We start from the raw sequence: 26,795 nt of genomic DNA, 5'->3' as shown, positions 1-26,795 counted from the left end.
ATGGGCCTTTATAAATTCATCTTGAAAATCACTCAAATGATACTCCATGGTTGAATGGAGATACCATAATAGGGATACCCTGCATGTTTGACTCAGCATGAAATCTGCTAAATTACAAGGCAAACATTTACTGTATAGGGAATTTTCTGGAATTTAAATGAGTATTTCACAACATAGTCCCTTGTTCATGGAAACAAAGGCTGATTATCTGTCACACACAGCGCATCGGCACGCTCTCCTCATCATCTTTCTCCGAGCTGTCCTCATTTCTGATCAGATGGGCATTAAATTTTATAATAAGCTTTACAAAAATCTGAGGAACATTCCTGTGTCTCTTGGACCAGCCCATGCCAGGTGACACTCAAGCCAGTGTAGAGACGCAGTCGACTCTGGTCCAACCCACTTACCGTGCGATACACAAAGACTCGGAGCTGTTTGCCTCCGATGGTCTCCAGTATCTGCCCGTTGTAGAGATCGTTAAGGCCAACTTTTACTTTCAGTATGTGATTCTGCAGAATTAGCTTAAGGAGACGCTGATCCATGCTCAGAGTGTCATCTGTGAAAAAAAATCCATGGGGAAGGAACATTATTGTACTTGAGCAACACGGCTGGAGGAGAAACCTGAAAGTGGGCATCTCTCATGTTCTTCATGCGTGTCCCTCGCTCACATCATAAAAATGAGCTAAATACCCAAGGCCAGCAAGGCCATCTGCTAGTACAAGCTGGCCTGTCAACCTAAACTATTACCACGAAGCTCTTATTGAACGAACAATGGCTCCATCTACATAGGAGACTTTATTTTCATGATGGTCATTGGCACAATCCAAATCTTTATAGTGGCCAAGGTTTTTCTTTGTTTTGTTCCTTCTTTCGTTTTTCCCCTGACAATTAGGTGTCCATTAGTCACGTGGGCGGCTATGATGAGCCATTTGTAAGGTCATGCTTATTGCTGGTCAAGGGGTCAGAGCACACAGACTCCAAAACGTGGCGGCTGTTCCTTTTGGAGACAAGGCCGCACTACAATTTCCAGCATCCCACCGAACTACAAATCCCAGCTCAATGGAAAGCCACGCATGCGCAGGGCATTCTCCCAGATGTACCTGGATGCCCCTTTAAAAACGGGGAGACCCCTTTTCCCTTTCGTCTCTTCACCCCCGTCCCTCACCTGTCGTCACCCCCCCTCCATTAAAGTTCACCCATGTGGGACCGCCGTGTGTCTCGTGTTTTCTCTCCAACCCCGCCGAAAGAACAACAGTGGCTTTGAGCCAAAACATGCGCACAGTATTAGTCTAAGGGAGATTCACTATTTCTAGAAATTTTTATTTCTTTAATTAATAATGTCATATACTGCAACTTGATACTTAAAAACCATTAACACGTTTGACTTTTGGTCACTAAACTTTTCCTCAAAATTTATATATTTTCCTGTGAAGTAAGTTTCTAGAACAGACCTCAGCATGTGTTCTAAATATTGTCAGAGAGTAGCAATACCTAGGTGAAAAATGTACTTCCCTTCATGATTCAGAAGCAGCTGTCTCTTGGTTTTTTTTTATGCGTTTATAATTTGACACCTGCATCTTCCAGACTGCAAAACCCTCATTAATATTTTCTAAACTATCTAAGACTTGGTATTCAAAATAATCAGGGTCCCCCAGGGAGGAAGAAGCAGCAGCGCTCAGTACTTACCAGAGAAGGCGTTGTTCACAGGTGCTAACAAAGTATATTCCCCATCTGGCTTCAGAGAGGACGCCAAGCCTAGCTGGGCCACCAGGTCTGTGAAAGTGGTTTGCTGCTTCCCAGCCAGCTCAATGACTTGTTTGGCTGTAAAATAAACCATTGCCATCTCAACAATGTCGTCATTGTTATGATCTGCATCCCAGGGTTCGTAAATTAATGCCTGGCTCTTTTCTACCCTTGTAAGCTGTTTACTCGAGCGCCAATCTAGTAAAACATCCTTCGCCGCCTTAGTATGAAGAGTCTAGCTTCCAAGTGAGGGACTTGATCAGCACAAATAACTTTAGAGGGAATTTTTCTCTCTGTCTTTATTGCTTTATAGTGTAGTTTTCTTTAACCCCCAATCACCCACCTTTCAGCTCTTTCTATACTGTGAATCACACACCTGTTCCTTTACCAGAAGTCTACCACCACTATCCCTCTTTTTATTGCCAAGAAACACACTAGCAGTGTGAAAACCTTTTATAAAGAGTAGATTCCAGGCCAACGTCCTGCACGGGCTGCCCATGACTCCGCAGGCCTTGGAGTTGGCACTCGTGAGCACACGGCCACTTTGCTGGGTGTACTTTTATAGACCTCTCACTAGCTCTTCGTGGACTTACTCTCCAAACACCTTAATTGGCAAGTAATGGGGAGGTGGATGGGAGGCCTTGCTCACCCGAATCAGGAATGAGAACTTCGTCAATCAGGTGAATGACACCATTCTTTGTCACAATGTCTTTCTTGTTCACCATCTTGATTCCATTGACGGAGATGCTATCCCCTTCACAGCCTATCTCAACTGTGTTTCCTTCCATGGTTTCAAACACAGCTCCTCCTGTGATAGCCTCAGAACACTGCACAGTGTTTAGGATGTGATACTTCAAGAGAGCTGGGGAGAGAAGGGGGAAGGGCAGTCAACTTCTGGTCAAGGGAAACAACATTTGATCCTTACATTATGCATCCACCAAGGGTATATGACACAGATTAAGACTTGAAATTCTAAAGTCGTAACTATACAGTTTCTAGGAAAGTGGGTGTTTTAAGTCACTGCTTCAGTGGGAACAGATTAGCTTATTAAAAAGGAGGAGAAGATAATATGAGCTTCCAAAATTATTTTTTGCAGCACCAGAAAAACAAAAAAGAGAAAGAGAAAAAGAAAAGTCTTTTAGACAGTTTCTGAAGTTATCTGTTAGCCATGACTGTTGGAAAACACTCAAACAGAATGCTGCATTCGCCTTCCAAAAGATCATTCATGATTGGCAAACTAGTTTGAGAACCTGAGGGCAAGGCAAGCCATTCCCTCCAAACAACACCTAGAAAATCCAGAAGAGCATCTGGAAGGAGACGCCTCTTAAGGCTATGATATCGAAACTTACATTCTCAAAGTGTGTCAGCTGTATTTGAACAAATATATTTGGAGACTGAGTATATAGAAGTAGTTAGCACAACACAAAACCTATCTGGCTGTTGAAAGGGAGGCAAGAAAGGACTCAAATACATTTGTGAAGCAATGTGTGCTGGCCAAGGGGAACCATATAACTTTCTCTGCTCAGTTAGAACTTGCGGCATACATTTGGAGTCAAAAGTATTGTATCATATCGTTCCATATTAAAATCAAGCCCAATATTACTCTGCCACACTTGATTAATCTTTCTTTTTCATTTTTAAAAAGATCTATTTATTTTGTCTTATTAGTATGAGTGCTTGCCTACATGTATGCTCATGCACCACATGCATGCCTGGGGCCTACAGAGGTCAGAAGAGGAAATCATGTCCTCTGGAATGGTGGGGGTCCCGGGAATTGATGGCAGGTCCTCCTCCAGGGAAGCCAGAGCTCCTAACTGCTGAGCCATCTCTCCAGCCCTTGTTAACCTTTCACAACATCTGGAATTTGTTTGCTCGGAAACAGCATGAAAGGCTGCAATCTTACAGCTGTTTTGATCAAGAATGATACTTGGGTATTTTTTTCCATCTTTTAAATGATGTTTTCTAGAGCACCTCATGTTAAACACTTTTGTCTTTACTATCACAACTGCCATTATCGGCCATAACTGCTCTTTTCCCATGGCCTCCATCCTAGGTCTCCATGAGAGGAAGACATTTTCCTACCTTCAGAAGCCACTTTGTCTCCCATGATCCTTTCTAGGACTCCCCGTGGGAGTTTCTCAAATGCTTCATTGGTGGGCGCAAAGAGTGTGAAGTGACCATCTCTTCCAAGGGTCTCCAATAGGTCGGAGGTGATGGCAGCAGCCTGAAACACAAATGGCCTAGGATATCAGGAGGGAAGTGACAGCCTCACCAGAGACATTTCTGCGTGTTAGATTGTTAAACTATTACTTTTTGGTCCAACCGACAAAGTCTTCCCCAATTTTTTTCAAACCATTGGCTAGAAAGGAAAGTCTGCCAATATTTCTCTGACTGAAACAAAATCCAGCAACATGTTCAGTCACTGAATCAACGTGTTCTATAGACCCCAAACACTGTACTCACACACCAAGAATATTAACCATCATATCCAAACATGTATTATTACTATATATGGGATGGTATCTCCTTTATGAAGTGGAAATGGTTATTTCATGGAATATATTATTGTACTTTGCCAGATTTGTTGATTAGCACTTTTGCAGTCTTCAGATCTTGCCAGAAAAGGAACCTTCCTTCTCTTTCAGCAAATCAGGGGAACCTGCCCGGTTCTTACTCTGAACGATGAAAGGTCGTCTTCCGCATCAAGGAAGTCTTGGATGGAGGTACCAATTTGCGTCAGGACACGATCAATGACGTGGACCACTCCATTCGTGGCAATCTGGTTTCCGTGGATGACTCGGGCACAGTTCACAGTGACAACCTGCAGTCATTCGAAAAACAAAAAATCAGATCCAGCGCTGATCGCTAAGGCACCAGGGCGATTTCCGTACCCCCACGCACTAGCGAGTACGGTGTAAAGTGTCTACGTGCCAAGCGCATAATCTGGGGACCTAGTAGGTATAGCATCCAGACCCTACATGCGGAGGGCCGTAGCTGTGGATTAAGACCTGAGTATTATCAAACAGAAAGCAGAACTGTTCAGAACCCCAATCAATTAAAAGCATTTCTGGACATCCAAGGCCAATAATTTCCTTCATTTGAGTTATTGATTTTATTTTTATTCTTTCCTATAGTTCTATACTATTTCTAATGATGGTCAAAAACTGTAAATAATTCTAACTAGCTCTGAAATAAGTTCTGAGAAAGGAATAAAAATTCCCATTGCAAGACTGTTATGCGGCCTACTGAACAATAAGTAGCCTTGCCTCATCAATGGGATTTTTTTTTTACTCTGGAAATTTGAATGTTGATAAAAACCTTGAGACGACAGTTTGCCATAGTCAAACTAACTCAAAAACTCAAGACTCTCAATCAGCACGGTGACTCCCAGCTGCCAACCATTCAGTCCTTAGGAGGAGCCAATTGGATTGACATTTCACAAGGTCAAGTTGTTTTCTTTTAATTAATGCAAGTACTTACATTCTAGTGACAAACACTATCATGTCTGTGAAGGTCCTAACGAGGGAACAGATAGATTTAGGGAAAACACGCCTTAGAAACGTGAAGTTGATGAACGAGACTTACCCCGTTGGGATAGTGGTTAATGAAAAGGCCCAGATTGTTGTACATTGACGGAATCACCATGCCGTGCTTCAGGTCCTTGGTTAACATTCTCTTGTTAACCATGTGGCTGTGTAAAGCATTCAGCAACTCGACATTGACATTGTTCTCCAGTCCTCTGCGAATGTCCTAGGAGGAATTCAATAAAAGCTCATTTGTTTTAGTTTACTACTGAACTTCTCCCCTTTAAACAACTATTATCTGTGTGTATGTGCGCGTGCATGTGTGTCTATATGCATGTGTGTGTGGGTGTGTGTCTGTATGCATGTGCGTGTGTGCATGCATGTATTCCTGCCTGCCTGTGCATGTGTGTGTGTGTGTACGTGTGTGTGTATTGGGCTTGGCTTCTGGAAAGCCAATCAAGGAGTAAGATTATTCAGGAGCAAAAGCACAAGGAGAATTACCACAGACAAACATGAGAATCTTCTGATTAGGTCATGTTTAAGGAATTGAGATGGGAGAGCCAGGTCACTTATAGTTTTTAAGTCTGAATGTTGACATTGATTCTGCCTATTAGGGGAGAAAGAGTTAGAGCAATGCAGGCATTTATGGAGATAAGAAATGACTGACATTTTTGGTATCCTTTATTTACGTAGCCACATCATCTTTGGAGAGGAAATATTAATATGGAGATTAGAATTGCTGGGGTCGCAAGGGAAATCAGTACAAACCCTACAGATTTTATGGCTGTGCACCCTAGAGTGAGAGGCAAAATCGTCAAGGTGTAGGCAAAGGACTGAATGCATTTCCAGGAGAAAATATCTAACCTTTGCTGCTAAGGCGAGGAAGCCCAGGTGTGATGAAAAGGAATCAGGAGGGAACTGAGGTGTAGGGAAGCCAAGAACGTGACTCAGCACTAACCCATAGGGTGTGCTCAGAGGAACAGGGAGTGTGCTAAGGTGTAGGGAAAGACAAGAGCCCGTGACTCAGCAGTAACAGCTCTGCCTGAGATGCTGCATTGAGTCCCTGTAGGATTTTCAGTTCATCTCCACAGGAACTGGAAGTAGAAATGTGTTTTTCTGCTAGTTGTATAAAATTGGAAATTGAGGAATATTTTATGAATTAATCTGTCCTAAGTTAGTCTGTTCACAAAATCAAATATTGTTTATAACACTTGGTTTAACTATCCATACATATTTACTATTCTGGTAGCTTAGGAATAGCAATCTATATGGCATGTAGTTATACATCTATAAACAAGTATACACTATTTACATTGCTTTTATTTCAGCTATAACTATGTCATTTATAAACATAATAAAATATTGCTATGTAATGTAATATAGCTTAGAGTAGATTTTAAAAATAGTGCTAGGCTTTTTGACTTACCTTTTTAATGGATATGTTATCTGAAATTACATGTATTTTCTCATACCCAAGGAGGTGAGAGGGAGAGAAATAAAATATAATAATAATAAATACTCTTTTAGCTCATTCTCTTTTCCTTTAAAAATATTATCTCTTGGGGAGCCCCACTATGGCAGGGTGAGCATACGCCATGGCCCAATAACTTGTCTTTCTATATTCTCACATATGTATGATAGAAAGATACAGCATGTTCTCGTGTTTATATATAAGTTGACCAACTAAAATGAAAATGGCTGTATTCCACAATAAATATTTCAGATAACGAAAAAGGTTAATTACAGAATCCAGGTTCTCCCAAGCCTCGTTACTCGGTGCGAAGTAGGTGTACGACCCCTTTCCTTCAATCTCTTCTCTCAGTTTTGAGACATCGGAATAATGCTGAGTGGTAGTGGCTCCCACAATGCCCAGTGTGCCATAAACATGGTCAATAGGCATCACTGAAACAACAAAAAATGAATAAATGCTTAGTACTTGATCTCCAAAATGTTTTTGCAATCATTCAAGCTTTGCCCTATCCCCCAATATACTGATCAATTTAAGCAATAACACACCATGTATCACCCACTTTAGACAAAAGTTGCATTTCGAGTGCATTATATAATAGCAGATCACTCAAACTCTTATTTCTTAGATTCTTGGTGTTAAAGAAGTGAGTTTTCAAAGATCAATCTGAAGTAACATTCAGTAAATCCTATCACATCACTAATAGTTCAATCGGAATTTCCAGAAAACATATCTGATTATTTTACCTAAAGACAAGCTGCTTGCTCCTTGCCACTCTTGAGACTAGCAAGGATAACACGTGCTGTGGTGCTGAATCTCCAAAGAGTGAGCTATGTTTACATCTATAATTTTTAGGATTCTTGGTCACTAAGGCAATAGATGGACACAGTTCTCTCCATTTTAATTAAAGAAAAATCTGTCTAATACTTTTAGAAGGTTCTCTGGTCTCAATATCAACCTGAAAAGGTGTTTCTAGTTGTCTGTGCATCACTTGCTTTCCTGACCTCGTTGATTTGAAAATCGGTGTCACTTGGACATAGTCATAAAGTAAATGACTACTTTACTGAATTCCCCAAGACAATTACTAAATTAAATCATAAAGTCTGCAAAAGAACTCTCAATATGACAAAAGTGTGTAAAAGTGAAAAAGGGTAACGTTTCATGACAAGCCCATGCCTTGATTTGAACAAAACACATCCCACACCAAACTTGACTCCCCAGTTTCATTTGGGAAAACCTGTAACATAACTGGTTGCAGATGTGATACGAGTTAGTCACAGGACATCGTTACCAACAGCAGTAATCAAACACCAGGTCTCAGCAAGTAAGGCTCTTGATGGTCTCTCAGCTGCTCAGATCTGAGTGCTTTGGAGACATCAGCCTGGCATCTCATTCTGAACACAGTATTATACCAGGGACTGTCTATGGGTTGGTATCCATCAGAGTCAGCGCTCTGGAGTCTACACCCACTTCGAGGCATGGAGGACCTGTGCTCCAGGAGGAGACCATTCTATTGCGATACAGGAACCTGGGGAAGGGTGATGATTGACATTGCATATCCAGAGGAAATGAAAACGACTTCTTTTTTGTTGGCAAAATTATGGGCAACCACATTTCAAAGCGAGCACATTTCAGAGCAAGGGCCATTACAAGCCCAGATCTGGTCAACGGTAGATGCTGCCTTCTTAAAGTAGGCACCATGCTTCTTAACAAGTTCAAAGATGGGGACTTAGGTGGAGGGGAAGCAGAGCTACTTCTCATTTAGTGTCTAGAGCAATCAGCTTCCAGTGCTTATGAGAAAAGAGGTCTAATATTTCAGCATTAGGGTAGGTAAGCGTGAAATTAACACAAAAACATGAAGAATTTGCTTGGATTTATGATTTGCTAAGTATACATACGCACACACTTATACACCCATGCACGCACACAATATTGACTTCCCCACAAGCTGTCTACCTCATTCCTCACGAAGGAAATGTTCCCCAGTTAGTCTTGAAATGTAGATCTTACCTGCCGGGCAGCCTTTCATCCCTTCCATTCTCATATAGCCAGGACAGCATTCATATAACACAGTGCTGCATAGACAGGGGAAAATGTCTCAAAATGAAACCAGGAATGTGCAAAAAGTGTACCTTTACATAAACCTAACAAAACCTAACACTTATGTCCATGGTTTGCTAAGACTGTGGAAGCCAGCTTTTGTTCCTGCCCTTCAGATAGCAGACATTTTTGTAAGCTGAATTCTCTGCACCCTCGTGGTATTGGAGGAAGTTTCCTGCATCTTTATCCTGAAGGACAGTTTATTAAGCAGGCTCACTGTGCAGTAGACAGATATCCTTAAACAAGCCACTTGATATATTAGAATTCAGTCTTCCCAACATTTTAGCATGGGAAGAGCAGTGGTAACACAAATGGCTGTGAATCTCGAAAGAGTGGTATAGAATAACTTCTTTAGGTATGTGTAGAAAAAGAATACTCATTGGGATATGCCACCTTGAAACAATAGAAATACATTAACCCATTCTAATTCATATAATCCTATCTCATGTGAAATTATTGGCATGGATTAATTATACAAAATAAAAGATTTCTTTGATGTTTTTATAATATATATTATATATTGTATATATTATATATATATATATATATACACACACACGATATACTTGGATCACATTTTACTCATTTTGAGCCTCTCTTGCCTTATTGTTTTATTTTTTCCCCCATAAGATAGTATCTCCCACACCCTGGTTGGTTTTGAATTCCCTCTGAAGTTGAGGATGTCTCCAAACTGATCCTCTTGAGTTCATCCCATAAATGCTAGGATGAAAGCCAATGGTTTTATGTGGTGTTGGGGATTGAACCCAGGGCTTTGTGCATTTAAGGCAACCAGTCAACTGCATTTCTGACTAAGACACAGTTACTTAGGTTTTAAATTGTCAGTAGTTTTTACTAGTTAATTACTTAATAATATTATTATTAATTTAACTATGATTTACAAGTTAAAAATTTTCATATTCTAGTTTAACTTTCTCTGTAGTTTCAAGAGTTGGTTGCACCTGGAACAGGGAAACTTCATTTGACCTTAATACAAATTTTAATTTTCCCCTTGGTGACAATTTTACTTACACAGGTCTCCACGGAAATAAATAGACTATGGAGGAATTAATTAAATGTCCTCATGAATTTGATGTATGCACATTATAAGTAATAAGATGAGGTATGTCTAGCTATAGTTAATCTAGAGGCTAGAGGATAAATGAGAACAGGACATGTCATTGTGAGACAAAGGTAATGACACACTAGTATAATAATAATGACACGCTCATATAATCTGTGGCTCAGCTCTAAAGTAGGGAAGGCATGCAGCAGAGGGGTGAGCTTGTAGCACAGTGGTCCGTGATTTCAACGGATAAGTGGACAATGTGTTTAACTGAGTTAACACTTCCAATACAACTAAAGCATTTTGTCCCCAGAGACCATGTATGATACACAGAAATCCATTTTCCTGTGTGAGCAAGAAGTAGAAGAAAGAAAGCAAGAAGAAGGATCAGTCCTTGCTCTGCACAGCTTAGATAGTTCCTCACTATCTGAGCAGTCATGGAAACATCACTGAAAACCAGCTGTAAACACCACTGGCATCTCACAGGGAGCCTGCAGAACGCTTTATGAAATGGATGCTCCATTATTCTAGACAACACCTTAAGCTAAGGCCCAGGGATGCTTGTGCTTTTCCTGAGACCCGGTCTGTTCCTTCCGGTAAACTCCCAAAGCAGCTCTTTAACCAGAAGCCAAGTTGAAAGCTGCCAGAACCCAGAAGACGCTGGCAACTTGAGCAGAAGGGAAGGGAGGGCAAGTCAGGCTTCCTCCCTATTCACAGTACTGGTTTCTTTGGTTATTCGAGACCAGCATTTGCATTTATTTCAGCAAAGAGATGTAAATCTGATTTGAAATGGAAGATCCTGGAGGAAATTTTGCTAAGGGGACATTGTTACAGCTTTGGTAAAATGTCTGGCTACAAGCAGAACTTTTGTTTAATGGAAAACAAGAGTCTTTTGTTGCGTGACAACTTTGGCATCTCTACTATAATTACATAGTGGAAATAAGACTGTCTTAATTTCCAGGAAGATCATAGAAGCATTTTCCCTCATACTCTGCGTGGGAAGATCACTGACTTCCCCAGATTCAATAGTTTTTTTTTGTTTTTTTTTTTTTTTGTTTTTTTTCGAGACAGGGTTTCTCTCTGGTTTTTTTTGGAGCCTGTCCTGGAACTATCTCTTGTAGACCAGGCTGGTCTCGAACTCAGAGATCCGCCTGCCTCTGCCTCCCGAGTGCTGGGATTAAAGGCGTGCGCCACCACTGCCCGGCCCGATTCAATAGTTTGGTGTTGAGTGTTTGGACCAGTAGCCCAAGGCTAGAAATTATATATATACATATATATATATATATATATGTATATATATATTTATGTTTACATTAATTTTGAGTATGTCTCATTTTGGAGCTTAAGTTGTCCTAGAATTTGGGGTCGTTTTCCTGCCTTGGCCTTCTGGGTGCTGAGGTTATAGACATGAGCTACCACGCCTGGCTGAAATAAGTTGTGGACCAATGTTTCCACTCTTTGGTGGGTCCCTGAAGTTCATCATGGCGTGAGAGCAGATCATCAGACCCTGCTGCCCTCAAGACTACCGCTTAGAGGATGCAGCTCAGACTGATGGGGTGAGAAGCCCTTGCCATGGTTTTCATCACTGGAAAGACATGGCCACCCTGTCTGGTTTACTAAACTGCCCCCACTTTGGAGACAGCGCCCTCCTTGTAAAATAATGAGCTGGCATTAAGTGATTCCTAACCTTTATAGATCCAGGAATTTTAGTTTTCCTACCAATGATGACGGTCAAATAAATCGATAAGGTTATCTAATACATAGGCAATAATGCTTTCTAGCTTTAAGTTGATCAGCCAAAGATACAACTAAGCCATAGTTGGATCACTAAGCTAAAAGAAATTATCCCGTTAGCCACTGGGATGTTCAATAGAGTAATGGACTTCTGCTGCCACCTTCACGGTCCCCCGGGGACCAGGCAGTTTGTGAAAGGCATCAATGGTTATGAAGAAGTGGAAAATGCAATTTATTTCTTACTTTATGCTTCAGAGAAAATTCGGGGCTGATGTGGAACCTTTTCCATAACTTCTAGATGACTGGAGAAACATTGATTGGGGATTTTAAATTCTTATGTTTCAGATCAATTTGTTCTCCCTGATCTTGTGTGTGTGTGTGTGTGTGTGTGTGTGTGTGTGTGTAGATGTGAGAAGGGCAAATGAAACACATTTTTACTGACTCTCTTAAGACAAAGGAAGACCAAACAACAAGGAGGGCAAACGGAGTAGAAACCATGTTTGTTCTACTGATTCAGGCCATATCTTGCTGGCCTGGGACTGGCTTTGGCCCCTCCCCCGCCAGCTGATGGGCTTGGAGAGAAATCCACTCCTGGAACAAGAGAGATGAGAGCAGTTTCTCTGTTCGTGCAGATGAGCCTCTCTTTAAACACTCAGGAGATTGGACAGGATTTTCAGACTGGGTCGTGTGCCCAAGAAGAGGCTAGTGAAATCCCTGCTCATCATGAAACTGTCAATAAAGAAAAGAGTGAGACTCACGTTTTCTTCCCGCAGATGGCACCTTGATACCAGTTCTTACATGAGCTGAAGTACTTCTTTTTGGTGCCCAGAATCTGCTGGAGGGCACAGACATTGGGGCTGGGAAGGAAAGGGGAGGCAAAAAGAGTTAATCTGCATGGCTACCATCTCTTCACAGTTTCAGGTCAGGAGGCTGAAGAGAGAGGTTAGGACTTGACATTCCAAGATGGGATTTTTAACTTTGTGCCAATTTAACTCCTGAGCCAGTCCTACTGAGTCTCAGGAAACGCAAAAGTCTAAGGGAGATAGGGAGGGAGGGAGGAGAAGAGGAATGGGGGAGGAGGGGGAGGAGGGAGGAAAAAAGAAAGGGAGGAGGAAGGGGAAGAGAGGGGGGTAAAGGAGGGAAGATGCATTGTATATTTGAGAACAATATCAGCATTTTAAAAAGTTAACCAGATAGAAATAGTCACACAGAATTTTATTTAGCCAAGTTTGGATTTATGCACACACTAATGTTAATAGTGACCTTTCCACACACAAACATACTCACGCACACTTGTTTTTAAACTGAGCATGCCTTCATTGGAGGATGGGAGGCTTTAGGGTTCACCTGAACAGTGGGAGACTGACAGCCAAGGACACCCACCTTCTTACTCTGCTCTGTGGTCCCCTTGGTACTTTAGGGAAGCAGATTAGTGTCCAAAGTAAGTTTGGAGCAATGCCTTTACAGAAAGGAAGCTTGTTTCTTTGACGAGGTCAAATAAACATGTTTCTCTATTGCAATTTTAAGTCTGCTTTCTCTTAAAGGGCTGGCAATCCTGCCCCACTGTGGGGGGAGTGCTCTGAACATTAAGAAAACCCTCTAAGACTTGGGAGCGATGCCAAGAGACACATGTAAAAAGTGCAGATGTTTGCTTAAGTTGCTAAGTTGTTTCTCATAACTTTTAAAATCCTACATTTCTCCTAAAAGATAAAAATACTTCAAAGAATTCGGAGAACTAATTATTCAGATCAGAGTTTAATTTTCATATATAAATCAAGTAAAATTTGTGCTGAGATCCCGTGAGGTATTTCAAAGCATTTAACATGACACCATCTAACAGAAGACACTTTGATTTTGAAAGCCATGTTCTGCAGTTTCAGAAGGAAATAAAAACTCAAGTGAACCATATGATAAAGGATTAGCCTATTGTATTTTGTTAATTACATTAAAATTAGTAATCCACATAAAGTAATAATAATTATGCTGACAGTAATTCTTATGCATTTAAGACATATATGTTGTAGTAGCCATATATATATATATATATATATACACACACACACACACACACACACACACACACACACACACACACATATGTACACACATACACACTTTTGCAGGAATACTCATTTCTCCTTCTCCTGTCACCTTGCAATAAGTAAAACAGCAACAAAAGCCCAACAACCACCCTGAGGCACATTTAAAAAGAACTTCATACATATTTCTAGAAAAGGCTAAGTGGAAAAATAAACTAAAAGAAGCCAGGGACTCACCCCTGATCTCGACCCCTGATGCGGCTGTGAGCCAGGACTTTGTCATAGTAATTGTTGGCGTTTGCAGGGCTGAGATCACACAGCAGCAGCAGCAGAGCCAATAAGGACAGGAGAGGAACCATCTTCAGCCCTGAGCTCCGTCCAGGAAGAGAACTGGCCTGGGCTCTGGAGAGCTGAGTTTATATACCTCTGGGCGGTGGGAGGGAGCATGGGGCTGTGGGAGGGGGCGCTGGAGCAACCTGAGACTTCCAGATGCTTTCCAGAAGCATCAACCGCTCCGGGCTGCCAGTGAAAGCCTACTGGGTTCTGAGCATACGGAACTTCTATTGGCTTTCACAGAATGCCTGGCTTTCGTCTATATAGGTTTTGTTTATGAACACAGCCGGATCGGCGTTGGGAGTGGGGAACTCTGCCGCCTGCCGCTTTCACTCGGCGTCTCTGAGCTCCGTTGCTTTGCTGGTGTGATCTTATCACAACCATTCCACAACAGAACACTGAGGTTACTTTTCACCAGAAAAGACATCACAAAGGGAATTTAACACAAATGCTGGTTAGATTTACAACACATATAAAGTATGGTTTCTACAGTTAATATGCACGTTCCTTGCACACCTATAAAATTTGGACTATGTCATTTCACTTCTCAATAAACATAAAGAGTTAATTAACAAAGATCTACTTTGGGAGAGTATCCTTAACTTTTGAAACAAACACACACACACACACACACCTATGTATGTATATAATATAATAAAATTTTGCTTTTTATTGCTTTTTTATTACACACAGGCTGCATATTCTGATAAGCCCTGGAAGCAAGTATTACTAACCCAGAAGTAATGTGGTAATTAAATGCATATTAAGAAACAGGGCTGCTGCCAAGTCTATCCTTGCGATTTTTGAAAGAACAACTGAACTCTCTTGGCGCTGGGCTTCGACATCCCCAGCTGAGGGAAGGCGCTTTTTTTTTAACCTCTTCACACACGATGGCTGTGTCAGATGTGGAGGATGCTTTTGATGAAGAAGCCAGAGGACCAGAAGGGCTGGGAATGAAAACGGCCAGTAGTCTCTGAATGCATGCACAGTGCCTTCTGTGCTGTGTTGTTGCGAATATCAGTATTGTTTTCCCACAAGCAAGATATACACGCTTTATGTTTTCCAGCTGGAAAAGTTTAAGGGGAATGAATGCGCATTAGGCCAGAGAGAATTCCTTATCTAGAGAGAGATGCGTAGGCCCCCTGCGGGAATCGCCTTGGAGTGTTCTGCGACAAGCGGCTGATTTATGAGGGACATGATCGAGCAGCACAGTTTGAGCATGAGTCAGAGGCTTCTGTCACTTCTGAAATCTTGGTATTAAAGGGTTGAAAGTGCACGAAACAATCCGGGGAGAGCTTGGAGAGAAGGCATCGTGAAAACTCAACTGTGTTCCTTTCAGAATACTTGTGTGATGAATACCACTGATCTTTTATTTATACTAATTGAAATGAAATGGTCCTAACTTTATATGCTTTTTGTCTTGTTCGCTTTTACGATAGCTTTTTGTTCCTCTTAGATTGTACAGAGGGTGGGCTGTTGAAAACCTCTTCATGAATAGACAGACCTATCTCATACATATAAGGTCTATATAATAGTAATCAACTGGCGATTAGAAAGCTTTTGGTGACATTTAAGAGGTGACTGTGCCATATACAAACAATACAGGTTTAACTTCTTTGCACAAGGTAGAGCATATTCTCATATAACAAAAGGCGTTCTGAAGCCCCTTTTTATAGTTTCCAATAATAGAAATCTGAAATCTTTGCACCCCGAGCACCGTGTTTGAGACTGACAAAACTCCCACGGAGGTCAACAAAGGCCAGCCCTCCTCAGATAGTCACGATTCGGATCAGCGATGACATCAGGGAGGGTCTTGCGAATGAGATCCAGAAGACACACAACCCACCAGCAAATCCAAAGAAAAAGGAGAGCGAAACTGAGGCCAGGCCAGAAAAGTGATGCTGCATTTAATTAGCGGGAGAAAGTCCAAGGCTAACTACGAGATTCCGAGCCGCAGCTGACAGTTCAAGGAAGGGTGAGGGGAGAGGGGGGTGATTCTAAATCTGAGGACAGAAGTTGATTCATGTTGTAGAAAAGACTGGAAGAAAAATCTGTGGATGGACACATTCTGTTCCGGGGTCCTCATTAGACGTCACACTCTCTCCACACAGGGCCCTTTCTCTTCTGCTCCACGACAGGACCCTGACCCTAGTGGACCTTGCAATGTTCCTAGCAGTCGGGAAGATGACGGAAGTCGGGAAAATGAAGTCTGACTTTCCAGGGATGCAAAGTCTGACCCAGGGATCTAAGTCATTAGTGAGAAAGAATGGTTTATTATGTAACTGAAGAGCGATAGTGTCTCTGAGAGACAGGGCCACTTGTCTCTAGGCCTGGGAAGCAGATTTATAGGCAGTTCTCTGTGATCTAGCCTCCGGAGACCATGAGGTCACCACACTGCCATGCTTATTCACCAGCGAGTAACCAACCTCAAACTCCTGCACTTCCGGGGGCTCCTCATGGACTCAGCTCTCTGTAAACCTGCGTGTTCAAACCCAGAGCGCTCTGTTCACGGTCTCGCTTGTATCGTGTGCATATCAACATATGATATGGTTCATGGGTTGTCATGACACTTGAGCTTCAAGTGGCTTGCATGTAGATCACACAGCACAACCCACACTTAAAGTTTAGCCCAAACTTGAAGTTAATCTTGCACCTTGTTAGGGAAAGCTCCACCCTCAGCACTTAGGCACCTAGGCTATGGGACTGCTAGCCTTATCTAATGCCTGGATTATAGTCCTGCAAAGGGAAATGCTGGGCGAGACTCTGGGGTCTTTGAGGAGACCAAAATCTTTCTTTAAAATTATTAAGTTGAAAGAATTTAAATTAAGTAAGAATCTTGTATTGATTTCCCATCTTTAAAATATGTTTATAAGCGAAATAAAATTGAACATCAGTGGTCAGTCTGGAGAAGTTAAGAAGACAAGCTATAGGCTTGGTTATTCATAATAACACATTGCAAAGGCTGGCTATGCGAAGTGGGGCTCCTAAAGCCTTCTTTTTAGTAGTATTTTCATGGATTTCCATAAGAGCCTCCAAACACAGTCTGTTGTGACACAGGGAAGACACTGGAACCATATTCAGCTTCAGGGCTCACTGCACACCAAAGAAAGAATCATGGTCTCTTGACTGCTGACTATGTTGGGCAGAAGCTTTTGGGGATGATGGGGAATAGGGTGCTGTCTCCTTGCCTGCCTCCTTAGACTCTGCCTTTGAAAGCCCTTTACGTGGTGGATTCACTCTCCTATTAAGTAGCCAGCCATGTAAACTTCACCCTCACTGAATCAGATGAGTTTGTACATTACTCCAAATGTATTTTGTATCAGCACCATCTACTTTGTATTTCTCTGGAGACATCTAGTGGAGAAAATACAACGTGCAAGTGTGTTTAGAAACTTATCTATTATGTTCTGATTAAATTGATAAATTGAAATTCATAGGAAATAACCTAAGTTCAAAATGCCAGCCAAGTAGGAATTAACAACCCCTTCCAAGAAATCTTGTTTAGTTCTTATTTTATGTAATTTATTTTTAAATTCATTATTATTTTTTCAGTCAACAGTTACGGCAGTTCAGATAACAACTATAGTAGTTTTTAGGTATGCCTTTTTTTTATTTGTCTATTTATTTTACATACCCTCCCTTCACTCCTCCCGCTCCCTCCCACAACTTCCCTTCAACACCCCCCCCAACCACTCCTCTTCTGTCTCCATTCAGAAGGTGAAGTCTTCCCATGGGAGTCAACGGAGCGTGGTGTATCAAGTTGAGATAGAGCCAAGCTCCTTTCCCTGCATTAAGGCTAGGCAAGGCATCCCACTGTAGGCAAAGAGGCAGTTCACACGTGAAGGACGTGTCCTGGTCCCACGGCTAGGAGTCCCACAAATGACCAAGCTACACAACTGTCACCCACAGGCAGAGGGCCTAGGATGGCTCCAGGCTGACTCCCTAACTGTTGCTCCAGAGTCTGTGAGCTCCCAAAAGCTCAGGCCAACTGTCTCTGTGGGTTTCCCCCTCATGATCTTGAGCCTCCTTGCTCATATAACCCCCTACTCCCTCTCTTGAACCAAACTGCCAGAGCTCGGCCCAGGGCTTGGTTGTGGATCTCTGCATCTGCTTCCATCAGTTACTGGATGAAGGCTCCATGATGACAATTAGGGTAGTCACCAATCTGATTACAGGGGAAGGCCAGTTCAGGCACCCTCTCCACTATTGCTAGGCGTCTTAGCTGGGGTCACCCTTGTGGCTTTCTGGGAGTTTGGAAAAAGCAATGTGGCAGCACCTGAACTCAGTGATCCGACAACCAAGAAATTTTTAAGGCCAATGCAAGAAGTGACTGTTAAGTGATGTCAAATCTGGAAGAAGAGCAGACATGCAGTAAATGGTTGAAAATCCATTGCTTCACTTTCTGTTTTTTTTTTCTACACAGACTGACGTGTGCCTGTATATGCAAGCCAGAGGTTGGTATTGTGTGTCTTCCTCTAGCACGGTCCACCTTATTGTATTCTTTGAGAATTTCACACATACATACAATGCATTTTGATCATAGCCCAGCTGTTCAACTCTTCTCAGATTCCCCCTCCCCTTCTCAACGTCATGTCCTTCTGTCTGTCTGCTTGTTTGTTTACTTACTTTAAGCTACTGAGTCAAAAATTGGTACCACCTAACTGTGCATGTGTGTGAATCCTTCCGCCAGAATGCCAGCTATTGCTTCCGCAGGCACATCTTGCCAGGACAGTCATTACTGTAGCTCAGAAGCTTCACAGTTGGATAAGCCTCTTGCTGGCTTTTCTCTCCCTGTAGCCTGCACAGCAGCTTCCTGTGCTATGAAGGCTCCAAGCAGTGAAGATGCTTCTAGACGGATACCAGCCTCTTTCTTCATGCCCTACGACTGAAGTATGTGTTGTCTTCATCAATAGGCTCTTGCTATCAAGTTCTGATTGGCAAACAAGAGGAATGGGAAAATCCTGTATTGCGTGGGGTGGGATGACCCCTGGCCCACAACTCGAAGGGCTGCGTTCCACACTTGTCATTGGGTTTTGATGGGTAAACTGTAACTTCTGAGAGGAGCATTAATCTCCGTGTTCAGTAACAGCACTTAACTCTGCTTCCCCTCTCTAGAGAGAGAAAGAGGTAAAGAGAGAGAAGTGTAGATACACACACACACACACACACACACACACACATATATAAGTTTTAGGAAACTTTCTCGTGTTCACAGTCCCAGTCGTCTTTGGCACTCTTGATATTGCCACATCAAGCCTTCTGTCTCCAAAGGCAGAGACCTAAGCATCCTAATCATCGGCTCCAGTCCACAAATAGCTACCAGAATTCCTTCAGTCAGACTCTAAGATAAAGGAAGAATGGTTGCTACAATAGAAAGAACTCACTAAAACACCAACTTCCGCTTTGTCACATTTGGTCTCTTCAATCTTGTTCAGAATTAAGACAAATGCACAATGTGGATTATCGTTCCCCTTTCCTTGGGAGACTTCTCTCTCACACAGGAATGTTCTAGAGTCCATCTCATGCTTCTACCTCTGTACACGTACTTCCTCTGCATTTAACTGTTCAAAATTAACGCCAGTCATGTATTTGTGACACCTGTCAATCATATATGTGTGTGTGTGTGTAAGAGAGAGAGAGAGAGAGAGAGACATATACCTCCCAGATGAGAAAGAAAACGCGGTTTTAAGCTGCCTGAATCTGGATTATTATGTGGAGCGATATGTAAATTGTGCAGATTTTTGTGTACAACAATATGTATGTTATGTAGATAATTGAAAACAATGTGGATGTTTCCAGTAATAATAATGTGTAGATTATTGTGGGGAACAGTATGCATGTTGTGTAGATTATTATGTGGGACAATAGGTGTTATATGGAACAACCTCCAGTTATATCAATTTTCCTATGAATTATGTAATTTTACCTTTTATAACTAAATAAAACCTCACTTTATATACACCCAAGTCTTGTGATTTATTTATCCACCTTTTTAGAGGTATTTAAATATAAGACACCTGGAATTTGGGGCAATTTTACTGCCTCTTTCTTTTCTACCAGTATCTTGTTACATTGACTAATACTGTGATGCTTGTAGCTCTTGGCAGAGATCTGTCTGAGGTCTCAGATCCTAACGAGTTGGTTTTGATAGCTCGTATTTATTGTTCTAAACATCTCTCTTTTTGAAATTAGCTTGTCTAAGGGCTTGCCAATCCTGCTGTATTTGTCTCGAGCTTACCTTCTTGTGTTCATCACTAGTTAATCTCCAGTTCATCAATTTCTATCTTGATCCTTAGAGTTTCATTTTGGAAGTTGTGTCTGAGGCTGGCTTGCTCTATTCTTTCTAAGAACTGTAAAAGGTTTATTATTTAACAACTCTTGGGCTTTTTTTTTTTTAACACAAGCACTAACAGGTATAGCTCAAGCAATCTTAGCACTGCCTTTGCTGGATCCCAAGGGTTCTGGAAAGTTCCCTTTATGTTTTCACTCGACTCCAAGAACCATTTTGTTTTCTCCTAACTCCTTCAGTGACCCTCATGAGCATGTTGTACAATATCCTTGCATTTAAACAGCGCTCTAGCCATTACTTGGGCTATTATTTTACACCTTACTATGATATGGTAAACTAGCTGTAAGAAGTTGGGTTTTTTTTTTTTTTTTGCACTTTTTTCTTTTTTGTTCTTTTCGAGACAGGGTTTCTATGTGTAACTTTGGAGCCTGTCCTGGAACTAGCTCGGGTGTTTGATGAGTTGGTTACACTTTGGATGTCTATGGTTGGTCCACTTGAGGAAATTTCTTTGTTGGTTTCTGTTGGGAGATTTATACACGGCCGAGAATGGGAGTCTGGAGTCACATACAATCATTACCGCTGACCTTCTTGCCTTTTTACGTCCAGTAGCATTTCCTTTGGGAAGCTGGGTGTCCAAATGGTCAGTATTTTTAAGACTGGGGGAGGGGGTGTCCATTCAGTTGAAGCTGGAGTCTCTTGCCTTTCTTATCTTTTAGGCTGCTGTTGAAAACAGAACAGGGAAACATCAGAGGTCTTCCAGAACCATCGGTTGAGGAGTTTTCTTTCCTTTTGTGCCAGCACCCTCTGCTGGCCACATTCGGCTCTGCAGCCTATGGGCTAAGGCTGGATCCTCCATCTCCTTGCTTGTTAGACTTGATTTCATAGAACTTGATAAGGCAAATGTTCTCGCCACCGAAGGTCGTCTCCCAGGTGTCTAAGAGGGTGGGGTAAGCAAGCAGAGAACTCTGAAGTTAAAATTATTCGGGATACAATTGCAAATAGTAAGTTAAAGGAAAGGGGTGGAGGAACACTAGTGAGACAAAAGGAATCAGCCAGCTCCCAAACAATGACATGGCTATGAAGACTTATTATTAATTACGAAAACTCGACCTCAGCTTAGGTTTGTCCCACTAGTTCTTCTAACTCAAACTAGCCCATTTATTTTAATCTATGTTCCGTCACGTGGCTCGTTACCTCATCTCTCTCTCTACTGCTCATGTTGCTTCCTCCACGGTTGCTGGCGACTCCGAGACCTTCTGTGTTTCCTGAAATCTCTGCTGTGCCTAGATTCATCTCCTCTTCCTTCCTTTCCCCAGAAATCTCGCCTATACCTCCTGCCTGGCTATTGGCCCTTCAACTTTCTATTACACAAATCACAGCAAATATGTCTTCATGGATATCAGGGAGCGGTGGGAATGGAGCCTATTGGGAGGTATTTGACCTCTGGGGGCCACTCCTTTTTCTTTGGTTCCTGGCAGTCAGATGAGCTGTCTGTGAACTCACACGTTTTGCACTGACGCCATCTGGCATACCTGCCAGCCGAGTCTAAGCAATGAGCTTGTCTCACTACGGGCTGAAGTCTCTTAAGACTTGACCAAAAGCAAACCGTCATTTGTCTCAGGTGTTTGTTATTGTGATGGCAAACTGGCTTAGCATGTATGCTCACACACACACACACACACACACACACACACGCACGCACACACCTTTCTGCAATATCATGGGTAACACTTGAATATTTTCGGCTAGATTTTTCTTTTTTACTTCCATGCAGAAGATTAAATCCAGGGCTGTGCAGAATTTCAAGGTCATCTTTGCTATTTGAGCTTAGAGTCTGCCAGCATAGCTCAGGGTAAATCCTAAGTAAATCTTACCACAAAAAGATTAGCGCCATGTCTCTCCCCAAACAAAGATCATTTTCTCTACTTCTTTTCTTTCTCAAAAAACAGACGCATTACTTTAAGGATGAAGGAGGTATCTGAATACTAATAGAAACTAAATGCTTTAGAACAAATAAATTAAAACTAAGAACCCAAGGCCAAGGAAAAGACAGCACTATATACTTGAAAGAGGCTGTAATTTTGAAGCCAGTGACCTGGGCTGACACCTAAACTTTTTCCAGCCATTAGCTACGTGTTCATCAGGGCAATAACTTATCCCTCTGTCTCAATTTCTTAAGCTAAATGATCAGCTAATAATAGCCATCCGTTCAGCTCCTTAGAGAGGCTTTGAATTATTTCTGAAGCAGGAGACATGTTTTAAGGAAATTTACAAATAACTCTTGGGTGCTGTTGACTTTTTACAGAGGAGGCTGTCATTCTCCAGACTGTCAACCATGAACTCCCATCAGGTGACACGCAGTGGTGACCGGACAGTGTCTGTTTTTCAGCTTTGTCAGGCGTGGTGATCGGCCTGAAGCAGCCGCCACTTGAAAGCACCAAAAATAACAGTTAGAATGTCCCGAGTTATGTCTTGTTAAAGATGGAGTGAGTTGTGTATAAAAGCTGGTCTTAAATTGGGAAGCAGATAGATAACAATTTAGCGCTATTGGGTTAGAGCAGCTGCGTGGACAGGAGAGCAGAGAGGTACCGTGTTCTGGGATGGTTCTGAAAGTTCTAAGGCTGTAGAGGAGAAGAGGCAAGCTGAATGAAGGAAGAGACAAAAGGCTTGCTAAATAATTTGATTCAAAGGGTTGACTATTAGGCTATTTTATTGTATCTTATTTAAGAGAAAAATACCTCTATGTTGATGTTTATATTGTGCAAATGTATTAAGATATGAGGCACTAATGTTCCCAGTCTATTTATAAATACATGAAAATTAAAATTGTAGGGGCTGGAGAGATAGCTCGGGTTAAGAGCACTGGCTGCTCTTGCAGAGGATCTGGATTTGGTTCCCAGCTCCCTTATTAGATGGCCGACAACTGCCTCCAGGGCATCAAATACCCTTTCTCTGTGGGCACGCACACACACACACACACACACACACACACGCATACACATATGCACATACCAAGAAGTAAATCCTACAATTTTTAAAGCCTTTCTACTATTTTTCTCTATTAGGTATTAGATATTAATATTTTACTGCTTGTTTATTTTTGTTTAGTTTTGACGTTTTCTGTTTAGCTACTGCAAGACTTAGATATGTGCTCCTCACTTAAAAGAACAAGGGTCTGACAATCTGTTCTTTTGGGTATCCTGAAAAACAGGTGTACCTTATCAAGGCGGAATACACAGTCAGATGGCAGAGTCTGATCTCTTTGTCTGCTGGCTTTCCGGGTCAGGGTTCACACGGCCTCACAGTGAGTTCATGCTGAATCCCAGTGATATTTGCCCTTAAAGTCTTTGCAGGTCTTGTCTGTTTGTCATGTTGGCTTATCAGGAAGGAATCCTGGGTCAACATCAGCGTTGCTATTTTTTGTTGATCGCGTTGCCATGGTAACACATTCCCGGTGGTTTAGAAAAGCCTTCTTTTTGCTCAAGTGCTATTTTTATTTTATTCAAAACGAAACAGGATAAAAACGCAATATTCACAGATCTAATGATAATGCCAGGCAGAAGGACTGAGATAACCAATGCACGTTGCCTTTTAGCATGTCTTCCATGCTCTGGATCCTCAGGATTGCTGTGCTGTTAGAATGGCCAAGGGAGGAAATGAGTATCTGTCTGTTTTATTTCCAATTTGTGGTGACCTCTGGGCTGGATAAAATCAACTCATCAATATCTGGTCTGAGGTCATAACTTAGCCACACACGCCTCAAGAGGAATAGAAATTTATGGCTGACACACCGCGGCTTCTCTGGAGAGCAGGGAGGTTTCTAGGGGGCTTCAACCGTGGCTGGGGAGAGTGGGAAGATAGGGGTTGACTTGGTTATTGGTGTTAATTGATAATTAGAGTTCTGGACCACAGTACATAGACTTGCCGGAGAGCTTTCTAAGGGGCGGGTCCAGAGGTGAGGCAGCAGGGGAATGAGAAGCGTGGTCTATTAGTGATCATGCATCAGTGATGGAGTCAAACTGTGTATAGTTGAGTTTTTTAAATCATATTTTCTCATCTGAGCAGAGACTATAAATATGTAAAGTAAAATTCTATTTAATGAATTATATATTTATTTTCAATAAACATATTTGTGTGTGTGTGTGTGAATGCTTACATCAATCAAAGTAAATGACATTTTGTGGGTGCCGATGCTGAATTATTGGGATAATTATTGTGCAGCTACAAAATAATACTCGGTCCCCCTGAAGATTAGGAAGCCTATTCCAGAAGCATTTTCTCCTCTTTCTCTGTTCCTTGTTCTTCCTTCCTTTTTATTGTTCTTCCCGCATGGGACGAGTGGATTAGAGGTGATGTTACTCCTAAGTCCACAGGATAACCAACTAAAGGAAGATTCAAGCTCCTTCCATGTCCTCGGCTGTTGATCTCTGTATTTAACACTCACCCAACGGAGCCATGCTCTTCTCGTGCAGACTCATTCAACTGGAAACACAGTCGATGTGGCTGACAACACGTCACGCTTTGCTTCTGTGAGAGCCCGTTGTGAAATTACACATGTAGGATTTTGGTTTGGGCACACATCTAATCTCAACACTAGCCTTAAAATCCATCCAAGTAGCTAGACGTAGATTCAGCCCATCATTTCCAAGAGCTGCTTAACAGTGCATCTCGTGGGTATAGAACACTGTAGATCCCTTCAGTCTATTTTGAATTTGAAGGATAACTTTGCATAGGTAGCTTTATTTTACTAACCTGCAGCAGTTGAATTTAAAGCATTGGAAAAGATGATTTTGAGATCCCTCCAATCTGAAATTCTCCAGCTATAAGCATGCTGATAGCTTACATGGGATGATAACTTTCCAATAAGTAAGGTTTTAAAGTCTGTATCTTAATTTGCATTGGAACAAGTCAGAAATAGCAATGATTATCAAATGCTTTGGTAAATAAGGTTTATAAATAGTGATGCCTTTGGATTAATTTATATCAATTAAAGTATCATTGCACAATATATATTAGCGGTAGGTAAGATGCTCATTTTAGAGATGACAGATTACTTTTATTAGTTAAACATTTTCTAGTGGCCACTGGATAGCGTAATTAACCGGTCAAGGTGAGGAGAGTAAGTGACATGGTATGTTCAATCTTAAATAGGGTGTGTGTGTGTGTGTGTGTGTGTATGTGTGCATTTATATCATTTCTCTCTCCCGAAGCTCAGGGATCATTATAGAAGTGGGTTGGAAAGACTATTAAGAACCAGAAGAGAAAGATGGCTACAAGGAAACAGTGTCTTCCAGACGCAGCACAGCAAGTGCACATGTCCAGTTGTGACATCATGCAAAGCCATGACAAATGCTCAAGCCAGACCAAGTCACAGCATGGAGATGGGAAGTGGGCGCAAAGTCCCACCCCTGGCTGAGTTGCTAAGAGAGGGAGCGCGTATCTCCTGCTAAGTCAACCACGCTCCCACGGAAGACCACCCATATAAGATTATATGGGCAGCACAAATGGAACTTTATGGGTTTTATTTTTAAAGACACAAAGTTGGGTGAGTGGGAAAGGGGGTTGGATAGGGGAGGAGTTGGGGGAAAGGTGAGTATGACCTAAACACATTGTACAAAATTCTCAGAGAACTAATAAAAATTTGCACGGACAGTGAACATTTTGTAATATAAAAACTCCAAACTCTCAGTAGCTATGTTTTCTTACAGAAGTCTCCATAGTGGGGAGGGGCAGTGATGATTCGTACTGACTTTGTTGTAAGTGTTGAGCGGTACTCTTGAGTAACTCTGAGGTCCTAGAAAGGGGTCTCTATTAAACCTGCAGAGGAAGAGGGAACATGTGCCAAACCCTTTATGGGATTTACAATTCATTGTACTAGAGTTATTGCCTCATTTAAACTCTAGATTTCTGTGGGCAAACATGGACAGGAGAGGGCCAGACTGAAGATGAGGGAGTCTGCAGTCTATTAAAAGAAATGACAAGCCGGGCGATGGTGGCGCATGCCTTTAATCCCAGCACTCGGGAGGCAGAGGCAGGCGGATCTCTGTGAGTTCGAGACCAGCCTGGTCTACAAAGCTAGCTCCAGGACAGGCTCCAAAGCCACAGAGAAACCCTGTCTCGAAAAACAAAACAAACAAACAAAAAGGACAGAGTTTATTATTCATACACCAGAGGATGTGCTATTACAGGTATTCAAGAATCTATTGACTTTGTATGTTGTTCATTTTCTCATTATAAGAAGCATAAGCTCCCCTAAGAAACCTCCTGGCCAGGATAAACTGGAAGCAGAGGAAGCTTTTAATTCCACTATAATATGTTTATATCATCAACTATGTTTGTTGCCATTGATGAGTTTTCTCCAGCCAGAAGAACTTCCTGAGAAGAATCCGTGTCAATGTGACAGGTATCTGTTTGAAGTAGGCTGTCTCTTCTCCCAGCTGTGACAGGCACAAGCATGAACCTGGGTACTGTCTATGCAGAGAAGTGTTTTCAAAGGTTGGAG

The 26,795-nt window shown here is 41.9% G+C and overlaps 1 protein-coding gene across 4 annotated transcripts in view; it reads right to left on the bottom strand.

The window, feature by feature from the left end:
* Postn (periostin) overlaps positions 1-14,240 on the bottom strand; it is a 31,147-nt gene extending 16,907 nt beyond the window's left edge. For 2 of the 4 annotated variants that reach the window (XM_075950541.1, XM_075950542.1), the window contains exons 1-10: positions 13,909-14,061; positions 12,391-12,489; positions 8,746-8,810; positions 7,012-7,169; positions 5,329-5,493; positions 4,418-4,564; positions 3,826-3,967; positions 2,393-2,605; positions 1,687-1,821; positions 408-556 (exon numbers count right to left, since the gene is read on the bottom strand). In XM_075950541.1, the coding sequence (XP_075806656.1) occupies positions 408-556; positions 1,687-1,821; positions 2,393-2,605; positions 3,826-3,967; positions 4,418-4,564; positions 5,329-5,493; positions 7,012-7,169; positions 8,746-8,810; positions 12,391-12,489; positions 13,909-14,030 (1,395 nt within the window). In that variant the 5' untranslated portion in view covers positions 14,031-14,061. Of the gene's footprint in view, positions 1-407; positions 557-1,686; positions 1,822-2,392; positions 2,606-3,825; positions 3,968-4,417; positions 4,565-5,328; positions 5,494-7,011; positions 7,170-8,745; positions 8,811-12,390; positions 12,490-13,908 lie in introns of all 4 variants that reach the window. The other 2 variants (XM_075950544.1, XM_075950543.1) reach the window with 2 other exon arrangements.
* Between the last annotated feature and the right edge of the window lie 12,555 nt (positions 14,241-26,795).

This window comes from Microtus pennsylvanicus, chromosome 16 (assembly GCF_037038515.1).
Source record: "Microtus pennsylvanicus isolate mMicPen1 chromosome 16, mMicPen1.hap1, whole genome shotgun sequence".
NCBI lineage: Eukaryota > Metazoa > Chordata > Mammalia > Rodentia > Cricetidae > Microtus > Microtus pennsylvanicus.
This window is presented reverse-complemented; position numbering and strand designations above follow the sequence as displayed.